The 15,637-nt window shown below is 34.9% G+C and overlaps 1 protein-coding gene across 1 annotated transcript in view; it reads left to right on the top strand.

Moving 5' to 3' along the window:
• LOC131154277 (serine/threonine-protein kinase STY8-like) overlaps window positions 1-15,637 on the top strand; it is a 79,564-nt gene that overhangs the window by 34,250 nt on the left and 29,677 nt on the right. The window contains exons 5-6 of the mRNA XM_058106951.1: window positions 9,382-9,436; window positions 10,471-10,581. Of these exons, the coding sequence (XP_057962934.1) occupies window positions 9,382-9,436; window positions 10,471-10,581 (166 nt within the window). The remainder of the gene's footprint in view (window positions 1-9,381; window positions 9,437-10,470; window positions 10,582-15,637) is intronic.

The following is a 15,637-nucleotide window of genomic DNA, read 5'->3' as shown; positions in this document are numbered from 1 at the left end:
ATCTTCAATATGCTTGATTTTATAACAAGTTCAATATGCTCAAATTTTCTCAACCACAAGATATCCAATTAAGCTCATTTTTCTTTAACAAAATATTCATTTTAGCATGCTCCTCCTAAAAAATGCATATATACTCAAGATTTAAGTATGGGTTTCATAATGAACATTTCAACATTAAAAAAAAAAAAAGATATTTAAATTTTCATCAACATCCTCAATATTCAAAAAAAATTTCATTTATCCTTAAATTATCACAACAATCACAAAATTTATGTCATATCAAAGAATAGTCAATAATTTGAATTGCACAACCTTTTTATTTCAAATTTTAAGGCTAACACAAGTTTGAAAATAAATTTATTCCCTTATTTAAGATGAAACCTTGGGCAAAAAATAATTAATTTAAAAAAAAATAACAAATTTGAATTCAAAAGCCCAAATGGTCATTTTTCAATGAAAATCATTTTCAACTAAGTTCTAAAGTTTAAGGTGTTTTGCAAATCATTAAGAAAATTTTTAGGAGGAGCTAATTGCCTCGTCTTTGGCCTCAATGGTCTTGAGGTAAAGATTTGTCATTTATTTGTTGGAGTTCGAATCGAAGTCGCTATCTTTTCATATTGTGTTGAAGGCCTTCTTCTTTGACCTCCTTTTGTCTTTCTTTGAGATTTTGGACATTTGGATCAAGGGTACCATTTGCGGTCTAGTACACAATGCAAAATGTTTATAGCTTTAGAATTTATTTGGTCATGCATTTTTAATTGTCACTGACTATTTCTAAGTTTTGGTGTGGTCGCCCCATCATCCACAATGGTTAGGGAGGGAGTGTATCATATTGGATAACATCCCAAATTTCAAAATCAAGAGTTTAGAAAAATGGTTCTTTTTTTCCAATAAGCAAAATCTTCTCCATTAAAGAATGGAGCTTGAATGGTGGAAAATCCCTTAATTCTAATGTTGATGGTTGTCATGGATCACTCAAAGACGGTTAAATCTAAAATTTAAAAGAAGAGCTCTTGCTTTAATACCAATTGTTGGCACAAGTGCAGCCCAAGAGAGAGGGGGGGGGGGGTGAATCGGGTTTAATGAAAATTAAATACTTGACAACCAAATTTTAAACAAATTAAAAAAATCAAGCAACCACACAAATATAAAGCAATTTAAAGTAAATAGATTAGGGAAGAGAAATGCAAACGATTTGTAGTGGTTTGACTATTCCTACCTATGTCCACTCTCTCAAGGCCAACTACCTTGAGGTTCCACTCCTTCCCTTGCTTTAACGATGATAAAGCCACCAATACACCCCTTGTTTTATATGGAAACTAGGGCTGTATTTGAGTCGAGTTGTGTTGACACAGTAAAATACTCGAACTCGACTAGACTCAAAAATGTTGAGCTCGAAACTCGACTCGAACTCGATTGATTTCATAATTGTTATACTCGAACTAGACTTGACTATAAGTTCATAAAACTTGAACTCAACTCAATTAAACTCGACTCGATTATAAATTAATATTAAATACATATATAAATTTTTATAATGTATATAATATATTAAATATATTTATAAAGTATATACTATATGATATATATAATATAAAAATAATAAAATTAAAAAGCTCGATTAGGCTCAAAACTCAACTCAAGAACATTTATTGAGCTTGACCTTGATTTGTTAAAATACTCGAGTAGTCCAAACTCGACTCGAACTCGAGTAGAACTAAGTTGAGTCGAGTTAGGGGATGAGTTGAGTTCGAGTAGCTAGAGAGTAAGCTTAACTCACACACACCCCTAATGGAAACAAGGAAACCAAATACTCTAATTGCTTACAATAGAAAATATCCTCACAAGGATTGATTTACAATTTGAAGCTCAATCAATACAACTCTCAAAGAATTTACAAATATTTAAGCACAAGAAGGATTTAATAGAGAAGAGAGAGTTTGGGCACTTGAAAATGCAATATAGATTTGTTCTCTAGTGTTCCTTGGGTTTTAGAGGGCATATATATAGAGTTTGCAGCAAAACTAGTCGTTTTGTTAGAGTCAATTCTCTATTTAGGGCGATTGACCTGGTTCATAGGCCAATTGAGTGGACACTAGCTGTTAAAGATAAAAATTGACCATTTAAATCTTTGAAAATCAAGACCGGTCGACTACTTTCTTGGGCCAGTTGATCACTTGATCTTTTTGCGTAATTTGATTAACCTGCCACTGGGGGCAGTCAACCGCATAGGCGTTTTGCTTGGATCGGTTGACTGCCCCTTTTGGCCAATCAATCGCCCTAGCAAGGCAGCCTGGAACAACTGTTAGTTTTTTTTTCTTCATGTTTAAGTGCCTTAGTGTCATGACCCTTGGATTCTTGGAGATATATAAGATAAAACACATTCCAATTTGAGAGGAATGAATACAAATACATCAAATGAAGTCTTCAAATCTTTTACTGTAATGACTTGAAATTCTGTTAAAAAACAACTTAAACATAAAGCTATTAGTCCAAAATAGTTTGTTATCATCAAAATCAAGTTAATGAAACCTTGGGACTAACAGATTTGTCTTCAATGTTCGGTCTAACATCCCTAGGTAGCTTCACATTAGTATCAATAGGAGTATGAATTGGTTTAGCTCCCAACATTAGGGGTGTAATCGGTTCTTATTTGGGAAAAACTGATAACCGAACCTAACTAATCGAATTTTAAATTATTCAAACCGAAACCAAACCGCACACCAACGGTTTAACTTAACCATAAACTGATCTTTTCCGGTTTGGTTCAGTTTTTCCTAGTTATTAATATAAAATTTTAAACTTTAATTGGCCAAACTAAGGCCAAACAAAAGGCCAAAATATTTTATGCCCAAAAGTTAGGGGCTTTAACTGCCACAACCCAAGAGAAATGGGCTTTGAGAGATTGGCCCAGGTACTCCAATTAAATAGAGAAACTTGGCCTAGTAAATTGGAACAGTTAGAATGCATACATCCTAGTCCATTCAGATATGTTTTTATAGGAGGGGGAAGGGTCTTCCCTTCTTCCTCTAGACCAATGTGGGAGAACCGTTCCCAGCACCCCCCAACACCTCACTCTACCATTAAAGCTCTAATGAGAGCTTGCCCCACAATTCTGAGCACCCAATTCACCAAAATCCCTGGAAAAAATGTTGCATTTTCATCCAAGAAGCAATCCTTCTTCATCTTCTCCCTCAGCATCCTCTGGTACTCTTCCAACATCAGCATCCTCCTCCTCAACAAGTTTTCTTGCTCTCCAATTACGGCTTCAGCTTCCTAAACTTCCTCACAATGTGCCATATGTCTGCGTGTGCCATCCTTAGCAACATCTCAATTGCTTTGCTCAAGGTCATCCCTCTCTAGGAGGTCAAATCTAGCGCTCAGTTCCTCAAGAGTGCCACTTTGAGCATCGTTTTTTGTGGGTCTGTTGTCGGAGGCAGCATTTCTCTCAAGTTTCTTTCGGTGTCCTTCAATCAGGCCTTTGGCACCACCATACCCTTCTTTTCCGCTGTCTTTATGTACATGATGACCTTCAAGAGGGAGTTGGCTTTCATATGCTGCTCTTCATTCCTCGGTCCTCTCAACTTTCTCAACACTCTTAGCATCTTACTCTTTACCCTTCAAAGTTCAATCACTTGTCCTACATCGAAAATATGAACTTGGGGGGGGAGGGGGTGGCTACCTTTGCGTCCCTATAAATATAACTGAAAGTTTATTTTATTAGAAGAAAAACTTTCAAATTATTAATAGTATATATCATTTTTGAATATAAATATATATTATTAAAATTATTTTCATATTTATCGGTTTTTTGTTTCTTTCGGTTTTGTTTTCTTATAAAACCGAAACTGAAAATCAGTTTTTATAAAAGTCAAAATCGAAATTGAATATCAAAATTGAAACATCGAATCAAATTGTCAAACGGTTTGGTTTCTGTTTTTTGGTAAATTTTTTACACCCCTAAACATACCTATCTCACTTAGCAAGTCCAAGGTATATTTTTCCTCATATAGGCTCAACCTTTTCTTATACCGTATAAATTCAAAAACAATGACGCAACATGGAGTATCCAAGTCCTAGGTTGGAAAAATTTCTTTAAGCCATTACTTTAATTTTGCAATTTCTAGGGTTATGCGAAAAACGATAACTAATCTCTTTGTTAATAAAGTGAAATATATTTACTTATCATTCATTAGTAGGAGGTGAATCTTATGATAAAGAAGAGACAAACGAAACCAAATACAAAAGCATATGCTTTCAATTTATATATATACATATATGTATGTATGTATGTATGCATGTATGTATGTGTGTGTATATATATACATATTTATATGTATGTATTTTTGTATGTCTGATCACAAAGCATGGAAAATAAAAAAAATAATTGATGAAATGTGTGGATGTGGCTTGTGATGATTATATCATTAACAAAAACTACTTAAAGTACTACACCTGTCTCCTTTTTGTGGAATAAGACCGGATGATCATAAGATCAAATGTAGAGGCCATCATATTAAAATTTTCAAATCAAGCTCGAGGAGATTGCATAAAACCATAGATGGTCTATGCAACTTACCTAAGTTATCATCCATCTCTGAAGCAGCATACTGTGGATGTTGCTCCATGTATACCTATTCTTGCAAACCTCCATGCAAGAAGGCATTCTTCACATCAACTAGTATAAGGACTGATCAAAATTAACTACCAATGAGATCAATACACGAACAAAATTTAGTTGAACAATAGAGCCTTAGGGGGCCTTTTTTTGCTCTGATTGACGTCTACATAGAGGTTATTTTTGAAATGGTTCACTAAATAAGTGAATTAGTTGGACATCAATGTGTTTGGTGGCAACTCTAAATTTACTTAGAATTCCTTTGATAGAACTAGACATGGAAATATATTTGATTTAGATTCAAAGGTCCCTTTTCCAATTTTATCTCTTATAAAAAATGAAAATGATGAAAAGCTCAATACCCAAGTGATTAAAATTAAAATAATAAATTTTATGTCTGTACAACAATAAATCATATCATTTTCATTTATAATTGTTAATTTGATATATGACAAGAAAATATCATTATGTTAAATTAAAAACTTTAGCTTAAGTAAATTTTACCAAATTTTTATGCTCCTAAGCGTTCAGAAGGTTTAAGTTGAAAAACAACACATATTTAAATATTAGATATCAAACAGTTAAAATAATTCATATTTTAAATTCAGTGAGTGGTTCAAGTTTAGTTGAGAATTGGTTTACAAAACTAGATTTGAATTTAGTGTTTAGCACTTAACACTTAATTTTACTAAATGCCCCCTTAATCATGTTTATGTACCCCTTGGCTTTGAGTCTTAAGCAGATGCATAAAGCTGTTAGGAAAATTTTTGATGGTGTAGGCCCAACAACAACTAACCAACTCCTTTCCTGGAGGAGATCCATTGAATCCCATGTCCCATGAGTGGTCACGACATCCATTGTTACATCCATTGTATGCTTCCACCCATGTTTAACAAGTGCTTCATATGTGAGGAAGGGATAGAAACAAAGGAAATAGACAAGGTGAAACAATTCATATGACTAGGAAGGTGAAGAATTGGAACATAATGAGCAAAAGAATAAGCAACTGAGGAGTGTTGAGTACATGTTTAGGTAACTTTCTTATGACAATTGGCAAATTCCAAGTCATTTTGGGATGAATCTCCAGAATTAGAAGTTAAAACTGGGAATAACCTTCAATTGTTAAGAACAGAGGATCAACACATTGGGGGTGGGATCATAAATCGTTGATGGACTCAAGAAATTCATCCAATGAAGACCCAACACTAGAGAAGTATGGTGTCCCCTAGAAAAAGGCAACATATGCACTAACATATTTTTTGTGAGTTTTCCTTTTTGAGTTCTTGAATACCCAACAATGACACATTTAATAGCAGAAGGAAAGAACACATGAATGTTTCTTGGTAGACGATAGAGAAGGAAGAGTGTCCTCTTAGAACACTGGAGGGCAACTTGTTAAGAAAAATATAGGTTGTATGAAGAGCATGCTACTCCATTCTCTTGAGATTTGTTGAATAATCCCTTTGGCCAAGCACAAAGATTGAAGCTCATTTTGAACAAGTTCAAGTGCATTATTATATCGAAAATTTGAATCTAATGTCAAACTAAATTTTTATTTCTTTATAGAATGAGTACATACATTCAGAAATTTAGACCTCTCTCTTATTAGGTAAAAATTCAAGTAATAGGCCAAAATTCATCCATAAAGGACACAAAATATTGGTAACCAGTTAAATTATCGACTCTAAACGGACACCAAATATTTGAATTAATAAGAGAAAATAGATATTTACTATGAGACTTGACTCTAGCCCAATTAGATGTCATAATATGTTTTTCTAATTGGTAAGCGGAACAATCAAAACAAGACATATACTTCAACATGGGAAAAATTGGTTGCAATTTTTGGATGACCAAACTGATCATGCCACTGTAGAGGAACACCATGAGTAGAAATTGAAGAAGCCCTATGACGAGAACTCGATCTTCCCCCACCACCATCAAAATAGTAGAAAACATCCTTGTCAAGCAAGCCCTTTGCCAAACATTTTTCTTCATTTGGAGATCTAGAATAACACAATTAGATGGAAATAAGAACATGGAACAATGATTAGATTTAGTTAATTTTAATGAACAAATAACATTTGCCATGGAAATTTAGGCACATTTTAACATGGAGTAAAGAGGAATTGAAGGAAAGGAAAGAATCTTGCCACAACTAGTTTTTAGCCATCACCAAGTGTAACCTTAGTGTGTAAAGTATTGAATTTCAAGAATAAAATAAATTAGGGCTATCTGTTATATGGGAGGAATCTCTACTGTAAGGAGGATGAGGTAAGAAGTGTGGTTGTACATGAATGGGCCATGGAAGTACTAGATGTAGAAGACTCTGGAGTTGTTGAACCATGTGGGTAAGATTGTTATACTCCTTTTGGGACATGATAGATAACGTACTCAACCCCCAGTGGAGTGGCTAGATGCACTTGAAGTGTTAACACTAGAATCACAATTGGCAAGAGAACATATTGGCCGAAGTGGGTTCCCTATGGTGATCTCAACAATGATAAAGAATATAATTGCCCTTGCCACAATATTTGCAAATGTGAGAATTGTCAATTCAAATTCCTTGTCTTGACGCCTCAACTACGAGCACATCCCAAATCTTGTCTCCCACGCTTCCCATACGGCCATACCATGGTTAGAGATAGTGCTAACCATGACATAGGAAGAAGCTTGAGAAGAAGATTTGGAGCCATATTTGGTGATTTATTGGATGCTAGCATATGCTGAATCATGGATGATATGAATTCATTAGCTCAAATGTGATCACGGATATGCTGAAGCTCAGGACTCGACCTAGACCAATACTTGAAAGCCAAAAGCTTTGTCTCTCGCCTCTTAATCGTCTCAGTTTGGTAAATAAATAGTTGATAGATATTGTGTTCCTTCCACATACCTTTGAGAGTGCTAAAATACTCTGTGATGGACCTATCTTCTTTGTTGTATTTGAGGTAAAAAACAGGAGTTTGAATTTTATCTTTTGAGAAGCTTTCATGAAGATCATCCCATACAGCATTGGCTGTTCTATAAACATCACATTCACTGCAATTCATGGCTCCATGCTATTCTAGAATCTCACAAGCAATATGTCATTCTCGTTAATCCAACAGTCACCAACCTTTGAGTTTGGAGACAGGGGAATGCAATCGATACTTTGACTTCATTTGAGTTAATATATGTATGCATGCATTGCATGAGACCACAAAAGATCCAACCAATTTGATGGCTCTTTCTGTAGAGGCCATCAGAACCACCCCCACTATAATCAGCACATAAACCACCTTGCAGCAGGTACAAGCATTATGGCTGGCAGCAACTAGAAGCGAGTGTAGACAAGAACAGGAAATAGTCATTGAACACCAATTGGAACCAACCAGAAACTGATACAAGATTGCAAGCAATCAATCCTGAGCATATGCAGAATGGCACAACCAGCCAGTGGAACATTAGAACAGCAGCGGTATGCTGGAACCAGTATGTGATTGACTCAACATCAGAAAACTACGACAACACATGCAGAATCCAAACAAGATGCTGTACATCCTAACAGAGAGGAAGAGTGTCCCTAAACAACTCTCAAACCAACCAAACGGTCAGATTTGAGAATCAATTAGGGAAAGATGAGAAAAAAAGAAAAACAAAGTATCCAAAAGGAAGTACAGGGTGTCCAAGATCAGCCCAGATAAATCAGATTCTGGAGGAGATCAGTGCTGTGCTTCCCTGTAGTAAAGCTAGAGATGGAGAAGAGGAGAAGAGAAGAAGAGAATAAGATAAAGAGGAGATAAAAAAACTGGCAGAGTTTTCTGGAGTCTTATGTACAGCTCCAGGTCTGACTTTTGATATATTAATAAGTAAAAACAATTAAACTTGGAAGACAAAAATACCTCTACTCACACCACAGTGACCACACAAGTACTAAAAGGCCTCTTCTCTTCTAACAACTGTTTCCATCCAAGAAGAAGAAGAAGAAGAAGAAGAAAAGAATGTGGGTTGGCCTTCAATCAAAGCTTGAGAGTTGCCCTTGGGAATCTAGTGCCGGCCTTGGATCAAAGCTCTATGCTGAGAAATGCTGAGTTGTTGAGGGTTGAGAGACATTAGTTGCAACCCGCAAAATAAACTATCGTATTATCTTGTGGTTTTTTCCTTTTTTTTTTTTAAAATAATCATGCACACAAATCAGATGATTGATATTAAAAGAGAAAAAATACATAGTATAAATAAGGTACACATGCATGAGGTGCACCACATAGTGCCGCGATTGAAGATAGCCTTGCCTCAACCAAGCAACCCAGTCAAATACGTTTGAAATTAAATTGTAAAAAGATGAAATTACGTAGATAACATATTTTGAATTTTAAACTAATTTCAGGTTGCAGTCATGACATTATTCTTTTCCTTCCTCTCTCCTATTTTCACTTTTTTGAGGAGGGAAGCATTGGTGGTGGTCTTAGTCCTCATTCCTCATGTTCTTACCCAAAATGCATACTCAACTTTTAAATGTAAATGTTTTTTTCTCTTTTGAATCAAGTATCATCTATGTTAGCTTCATTTGCCTTGAGTCCTCGACAATTTGACAGAGATATAAACTCCTGCTAAGGCATTCGTCTTTGAGAGTAAGAAGTTCGATGTTATTTGAAGGTTGTGTATGTGTGTGTGTGTTTCATTATTGTATTTTAGTTTTACATCTTTTATTTTGTAATAGGTGAATCATGCAAGCCTATATCATATATTTATTGCTAATTTTTCGTTTTTGAATCATGCAGGCCCATGCATGAGATAACCTTTTCAACAGTTGACAAGCCAAAACTCCTTAGTCAGGTAGTCCACTCATTTGTTTACCTGAGTACATGGAATTTGTTGAACGAAATATATAACATGGTGGCGTATTGTGTTTGTATGTTCTGCTTGCGCTTCCTGGTCATAAAGTGAAGGTCTAACCAGTGTAAGCTTGCTATCAAACCATGTCAATTAGAAAGCTTACATAAAGATTCTTTCACCTCAGGCAATTGCCTTATTTGAACATTTTTACAGCTCTTAATGTTACTAAACATTTGAAGTTTCCTACTGGAATGTTCCTCTTAATATTTCTTTCATGATATTCTCAAGTTCACATATCATACACATTGTGCTAGGAAGCAAGTTTTAGCAAACTCCTTGCATATGGATCATTTTGGACCGACCTGATATGCATTTAGAATCCTTATTTATTTAATTTTTTGAGTAGCAAGGAAATCAACCTATGGATGCATAATCTTTGTAATGGAAGGCATTGATTAGATGACAATGTTGATTTTTAACATATCTGAATTTAAAATTTTGAAACAATGCATAATATTGTTTTATGTTCTCATTGGTCAGGGGAAAAAATTCTACAATCTGTGTATCCTGATAGAGAAAATACAGAAACTAAATTCTGTATAATGTTCACAACAGGTTAAATTTCCTCCCCTTCTTTTCTTTGTCCCCCTTTTCACATCATCTTGATGAACAGAAGGGTGGCATTTATCTAAGAAGCGAACAGAATATATTCTTCTTGGGATAAATGATTTTATTGGTATATTTTAGTCAGGGCATGGACCATTTCCATATTTTGGTCTCTAGTTGCATTTAATTAAAACATTGACAAATAAGACAAACTATGTGCACTCTTAAATTGTAGATGTTCTAAAAATGTCCAAGGTACAGTAGTTGTTGGGTGTTTTTTCTTGCTTTCTCGTCTTTTGTTTATTAATATTTTCTTGTAAAATAACTTAGCAGGCACATAAAAATCTCCTCAGGCCATTTTTGAATAACGTATCCCATGTGGCACATCTTATTTCGCAAATTCACTATTGCTTATGTTAAATTTCCAGTTGACTTCCTTGCTTGCTGAAATTGGATTGAACATTCAAGAAGCTCATGCGTTTTCCACTGTTGATGGCTTCTCCTTGGATGTTTTTGTTGTTGATGGTTGGCCTTATGAGGTACGTTCATAACATGCTTCCATTGATAGTTTTCTGATTGTTAGTTTGGAAAATAAAATGTTCATTAATGTGTGACATTAGATTGCTGCCTCAATTGAAAATTCTGATTACAAATTTCTTTCAATATGGATTTTTGAATGGAGAAATGATTTCATTATTAACATAATCTCATGGTCAAACAAATATCTTACTGATGCTTGAAAAGAATATTGTGAATAATTTAATTTTGGATAAAAATCAATTTGCAATAAATAAAGAGACAAGTGGTGGGTTACATTTTAAAAGGGAAAATTTTGAGTAAGATTTGCAATTGTTAACAGCAACAACAAACCAAGCCTTAAGTCCTACCAAGGGGGTCGGCAATTGACTACATGTGGTGGGTTACATTTTAAAAGGGAGAATTTTGAGTAAGATTTGCAATTGTTAACGGTAACAACAAACCAAGCCCTTAAGTCCTTCCAAGGGGGTCGGCAATTGACTACATGAATCATTTTCTGTCAATTTACATGATTGTAGCAATTTCTTCAAGCAATTGAAGGGCTATTAAACCCGTACTCACTATCTCTTTCCAAGTTATTTTAGGCCTACCCCTACATCTTATACCTCCACTGACAATAACTAGCTCACTCCTCTTTGGTGCACCATTTGGCCTATGTTGCACATGCTCAAACCATCTAAGCTACCCTTAATTTTACTTTTAATGTTATACCACTCATCCGCCTCATCTTTGATACGAAATGTAATAGCTTCAGGCTTGATTATGGTGAAGTATTGTCTGCTTTAGTCTACTAGCATCATGGTTTTATCTTATAAGAGACACCTCACATATTTTGAGCCTCCAAACCATTCTTAAAGCCTGATATTTCCCTAGTACACATTCGGTGTGGGACTATGACATTCTCTTTTGTACAATCTCTAATCCTCTCGTTAAACTACTTCTATGCAGGCTCCCATATGATAGTATCCCCAGTGTGGCTTTGATACCAAATGTCATGGTCTTGGACCCAACTCTAGTGAAGTATTGTTTGCTTTGGCCCACTAGCTCCATGGTTTTGTCCTTTGCTTTGTCTGCTTCTAAGGCAGATGGTTTCAATTTGACTATCTTTCAAGATTGTTGGGCGGTGGTTAAGGATGACTTGCTCAAGGTTTTTAATGAATCTTATTGGAATGAGATTTTAAGCAAGCGTATCGGTTCTACCTTTATAATTTTGGAGCCAACGAAAAGTAGGTCTATTAAGATATCCGATTATGTACCTATTAGTCTAGTATCCGGTGTTTATAAAATAATCACTAAAATACTACTTAAAAGGTTGAGCGTGGTGCTTGATGAGACTATTACTAAGGCCGAAAATGCGTTTGTGGTGGGGAGACAAATCATGGACGCCGTTTAATTGTGAATGAAGTCTTTGAGGACATTTGGAGAAGAAAGAAGAAGGGGCTCATTTTTGAGCTGGACTTCAAAAAGGCATATGATAGTGTGAGTTGGAACTTCTCAGATAAGATTTTTATAAGGAAGGTGTTGATGCCGGTCTCTAGAGTCAGGTGATCGATGGGAAGTAAACTGCATGGTGAACTTAAAAGAAAAAGGTGAGCTTGTTCAAATACACATGCACAGAGTCGCAACTTTATTTTTTTAAATAAAATAAAATAAAAATAAAGAAAAAACCTAAGGGAATGAAATTCTCGGGTTTGGGAGTTCATTTGTGCATAGGGAAGCTAGTTGAATAATCATTCAAAAGATGATTATCCAACTAGAACCCTTGATGGCAGCCATTCGAAGAATGGTTACCGCATTTATGTGTTTGTGTGTGTGTGTCTTCCGTTTTTGAAAAAGGGATTCCTCATGAGACCTATATAGTGGAATAAACCCCACCAAGGATTCATTGCTATTTCCTCTACTTTTTGAAAGAAAAGTTAGTTTTATTTGGGTGATTTTTTTTTTTCTTCTCTAGACAGAACTTACCCTTTTGGGGTGAACTGCCTATGTACCCGATGATCGGAATCAAGTTGATGCATTTTGACGAAAATGATTTTTTATTTTGAAATGAATCTTTTTAGGTGAAAATTTCAATTTTTGGGAAAAATGGCAAGATTCATTTCCATGCTTGAGAAAAATCATTTTTGAATTGTTTTTTTGAAAATAAATCTTTAAAGTGGAAATCTAATTTTGGGAAAACTAGGAAGACTTGCTTTCATTTTTGAGAAAAAAGGATTTTTAGAAACTTTTATTTTGAAAATAAATCATTTTAGTGGAAAGTCCAATTTTGGATAACTGGATGATTTATTTTCATTTTTGAAAAAAAAAAAAAAGATTTTTATTTTTGAAAAATAACTAATTTTTGTGGAAAATCCAATTTTGGGAAAATCGGGGTGATTTATCTTCATTTTTTAGAGAAAAATGGTATTTTGAAATTTTTTATTTTCTTGTTTTCTTTATTGAGGCTTTCGTGGGATCTATATAGGGAAATTAATCTTGTGGAGGTTTCATTACTTCCTTCACACATTTCTTATTATTTTTATTATTATTTATCATTTATTTATTTTCTAAAAGGGAATAAGAATAATAAACACTATCATATTCACACACATATGTACATCTAGGATCCATGGACATGAAACATATTAACCTACATTAAAATGTATGCAAAAGATCATAATTTGAATTAATGTAAATGCATGAATACAAAAATGTACATATATAAGCTAACATGCAGGAGTAGATATTCAAATATACATCTAAGTTGACTTATAACATGGATATACAAGTATGCAAATATAAACTAACTTGCATGGATTTTCAAATAAATACACCTAAGCTAGCATGTAACATGGATATACGAGTATGTAAAACCTAAACTAACAGGAAAATATAAATGAGTCTATATACTAAAATGCATCCATATGGATGTATAAACCTAAACTACACGCAAACATATATAAGTCTAAGCTAACATGCATGCATGGATTGATAAACCTAAATTATATGCAAATATATATGTCTGTACTAACATGCATGCATCATGGATGTATAAACCTAAACTACATGCAAACATATATGTGTGCATGTGTGTGTGTGTGTGTACACATACACTAACATGCATGCATGGATGTGTTATCCTAAACTAGCATGCAAATATATATAAACTAACATGTATTCATGAAAATCTAAACTAACATGCAAAGATATAAATCCAATCTAATATGAAAATACATAAATATAAACTAGCTTGCATGCATTTATTTACAGAAAAATAGAGAGAGAAATATAGAGTGACAGAAAGAAAGAGAGATGTTGATAAACTCTTCAAATTTCCCTAATCCTTCCTGGAATACCCCAAGCCTGTAGTTTTTATAGAGAGAGAGAGGAGGAGGAGGAGGAGAGAGAGATAGTCATGGTGGTTCGGGGAAGTTTCTAGGCATTAAAAGAGCACTAGAGGGAGTTGGAAGGTTAAGGGAGAGTGGAGAGGGTTTTTGGGGGGTGGTTTGTGGAGAAGGTGGCTGGAAATCATGGGGAAATAGGGCTCACTGATGGTTTCTCATAGGAGGGAAGGTTGACGAAGGCAGGGGGCCAAAAACAACATCATTTTGGAACCTGTCCCCCCCCCCCCCCCCCTCCTTTTTAAAATGGTGTTATTCCACTAGTCTGGGCAGACTTATGCACATACGTGTCCTTTATTGTTTTGACCATTTCACCACAAAACAATGTCGTTTTGGTTTGACATGTGCTTGCATGCACTAGCGTGCGGACAGCCATGTACAAGTGTATGCTACCATGTGCTTGACTGCTTTTTTTATATATTATGTTAAATTATTTAACTTAATTAAATATTAAATATTTATTTCTTTTGAAAAAATTGACTTACCAAAATGAAAAAAAAAAAAAAAAGCACACACAACTAAGGATTGGGAAAAATATTAAAAAAATATAGAAAATTTAAGAAAGGGTAGAAAATTGCATGAGAAGGGGAAAAATCCCAGAGATTGGGGTGATTCTCAATTTTTGTGCAAAAAGCTTGAAACTCTCTTCGGTCGCTCCTAACCATTTTGGACCATTATGGTATGATGTTTTGGGATTTTTGACTATTCAATCAAAAATGATTGTCAACTAAAGGGCTTTGGAGAGAAATGGCGTAGTTGGATGAAAGGATGCATGTCTAATGTGAAGTATTCGATCTTAATGAATGATGAGCCTAAATCTTGATTTAGGGTTGTGAGGGAGATTTAAAAAGGGGATCCTCTCTCCCCATTTTTGTTTGTTTTCGTGGTTGATATTTTGAGTAGGATGGTTGATAGGGCTGTGGATGGAGGTTTAGTGAAAGGATTGGGAGTGGGAAGGGTGGAGGTAATGGTTTTGGAGCTTTTGTTTGCTAAGGATATTATGTTTTTCTTAGAAGATCATAGGCCTTCTTTTTTTGAATATTTTGGGGCTTCTCATATTTTTGAAAGGGTGTTGAGACTGAAGATTAATATTGGCAAAAGCGGTATTGAAATTACTGTGCTTATTTAGTGTGTCAGGGAGTTATTCTTAGAGATAGGATGCGTTGTGTTGGATTGGCCGTTGTCCTATTTAGAGGCTCCTTTGGGGGTAGCCCTACATCTGTTAGTTTTTGGGATTTAGTTGTCGAGAGAGTGTCTAAGCATTCACATGGGTGGAAGGGTGCTCTTTTTTCTTTGAAAGGCATGATTACTCTCATTCAAGCTTTTGTTTCTTGTATCTCGTTGTATTTTCTTTCTATTTTCAAAATTCCTGTGGAGATGGTTGTAAATAAGGACCGCAACCAGTACATAACGTCGTTATGTAACAGTATTTTGGGTTATCGATACCGTTGCACACGGCGAAATCAGTGGGAAGAAAATCATGGTCGTAGCAGCCGTTATAGACCGTGACCGTTACATAAAGGCCGCTATGATTGTTATGTAACCGCTACGGGATTGTTACGCCAAAAAGAATATTTTATTATTTCTTCTCACTTTTGCCCCTCTTTCATAAACCATTCTCATTATACTATGTGGCAAGAGGGGGAAAATATTATAATGAGGATGACAATGATTCAAA

This window comes from Malania oleifera, chromosome 1 (genome assembly GCF_029873635.1).
Source record: "Malania oleifera isolate guangnan ecotype guangnan chromosome 1, ASM2987363v1, whole genome shotgun sequence".
Lineage (NCBI taxonomy): Eukaryota > Viridiplantae > Streptophyta > Magnoliopsida > Santalales > Ximeniaceae > Malania > Malania oleifera.
This window is presented reverse-complemented; position numbering and strand designations above follow the sequence as displayed.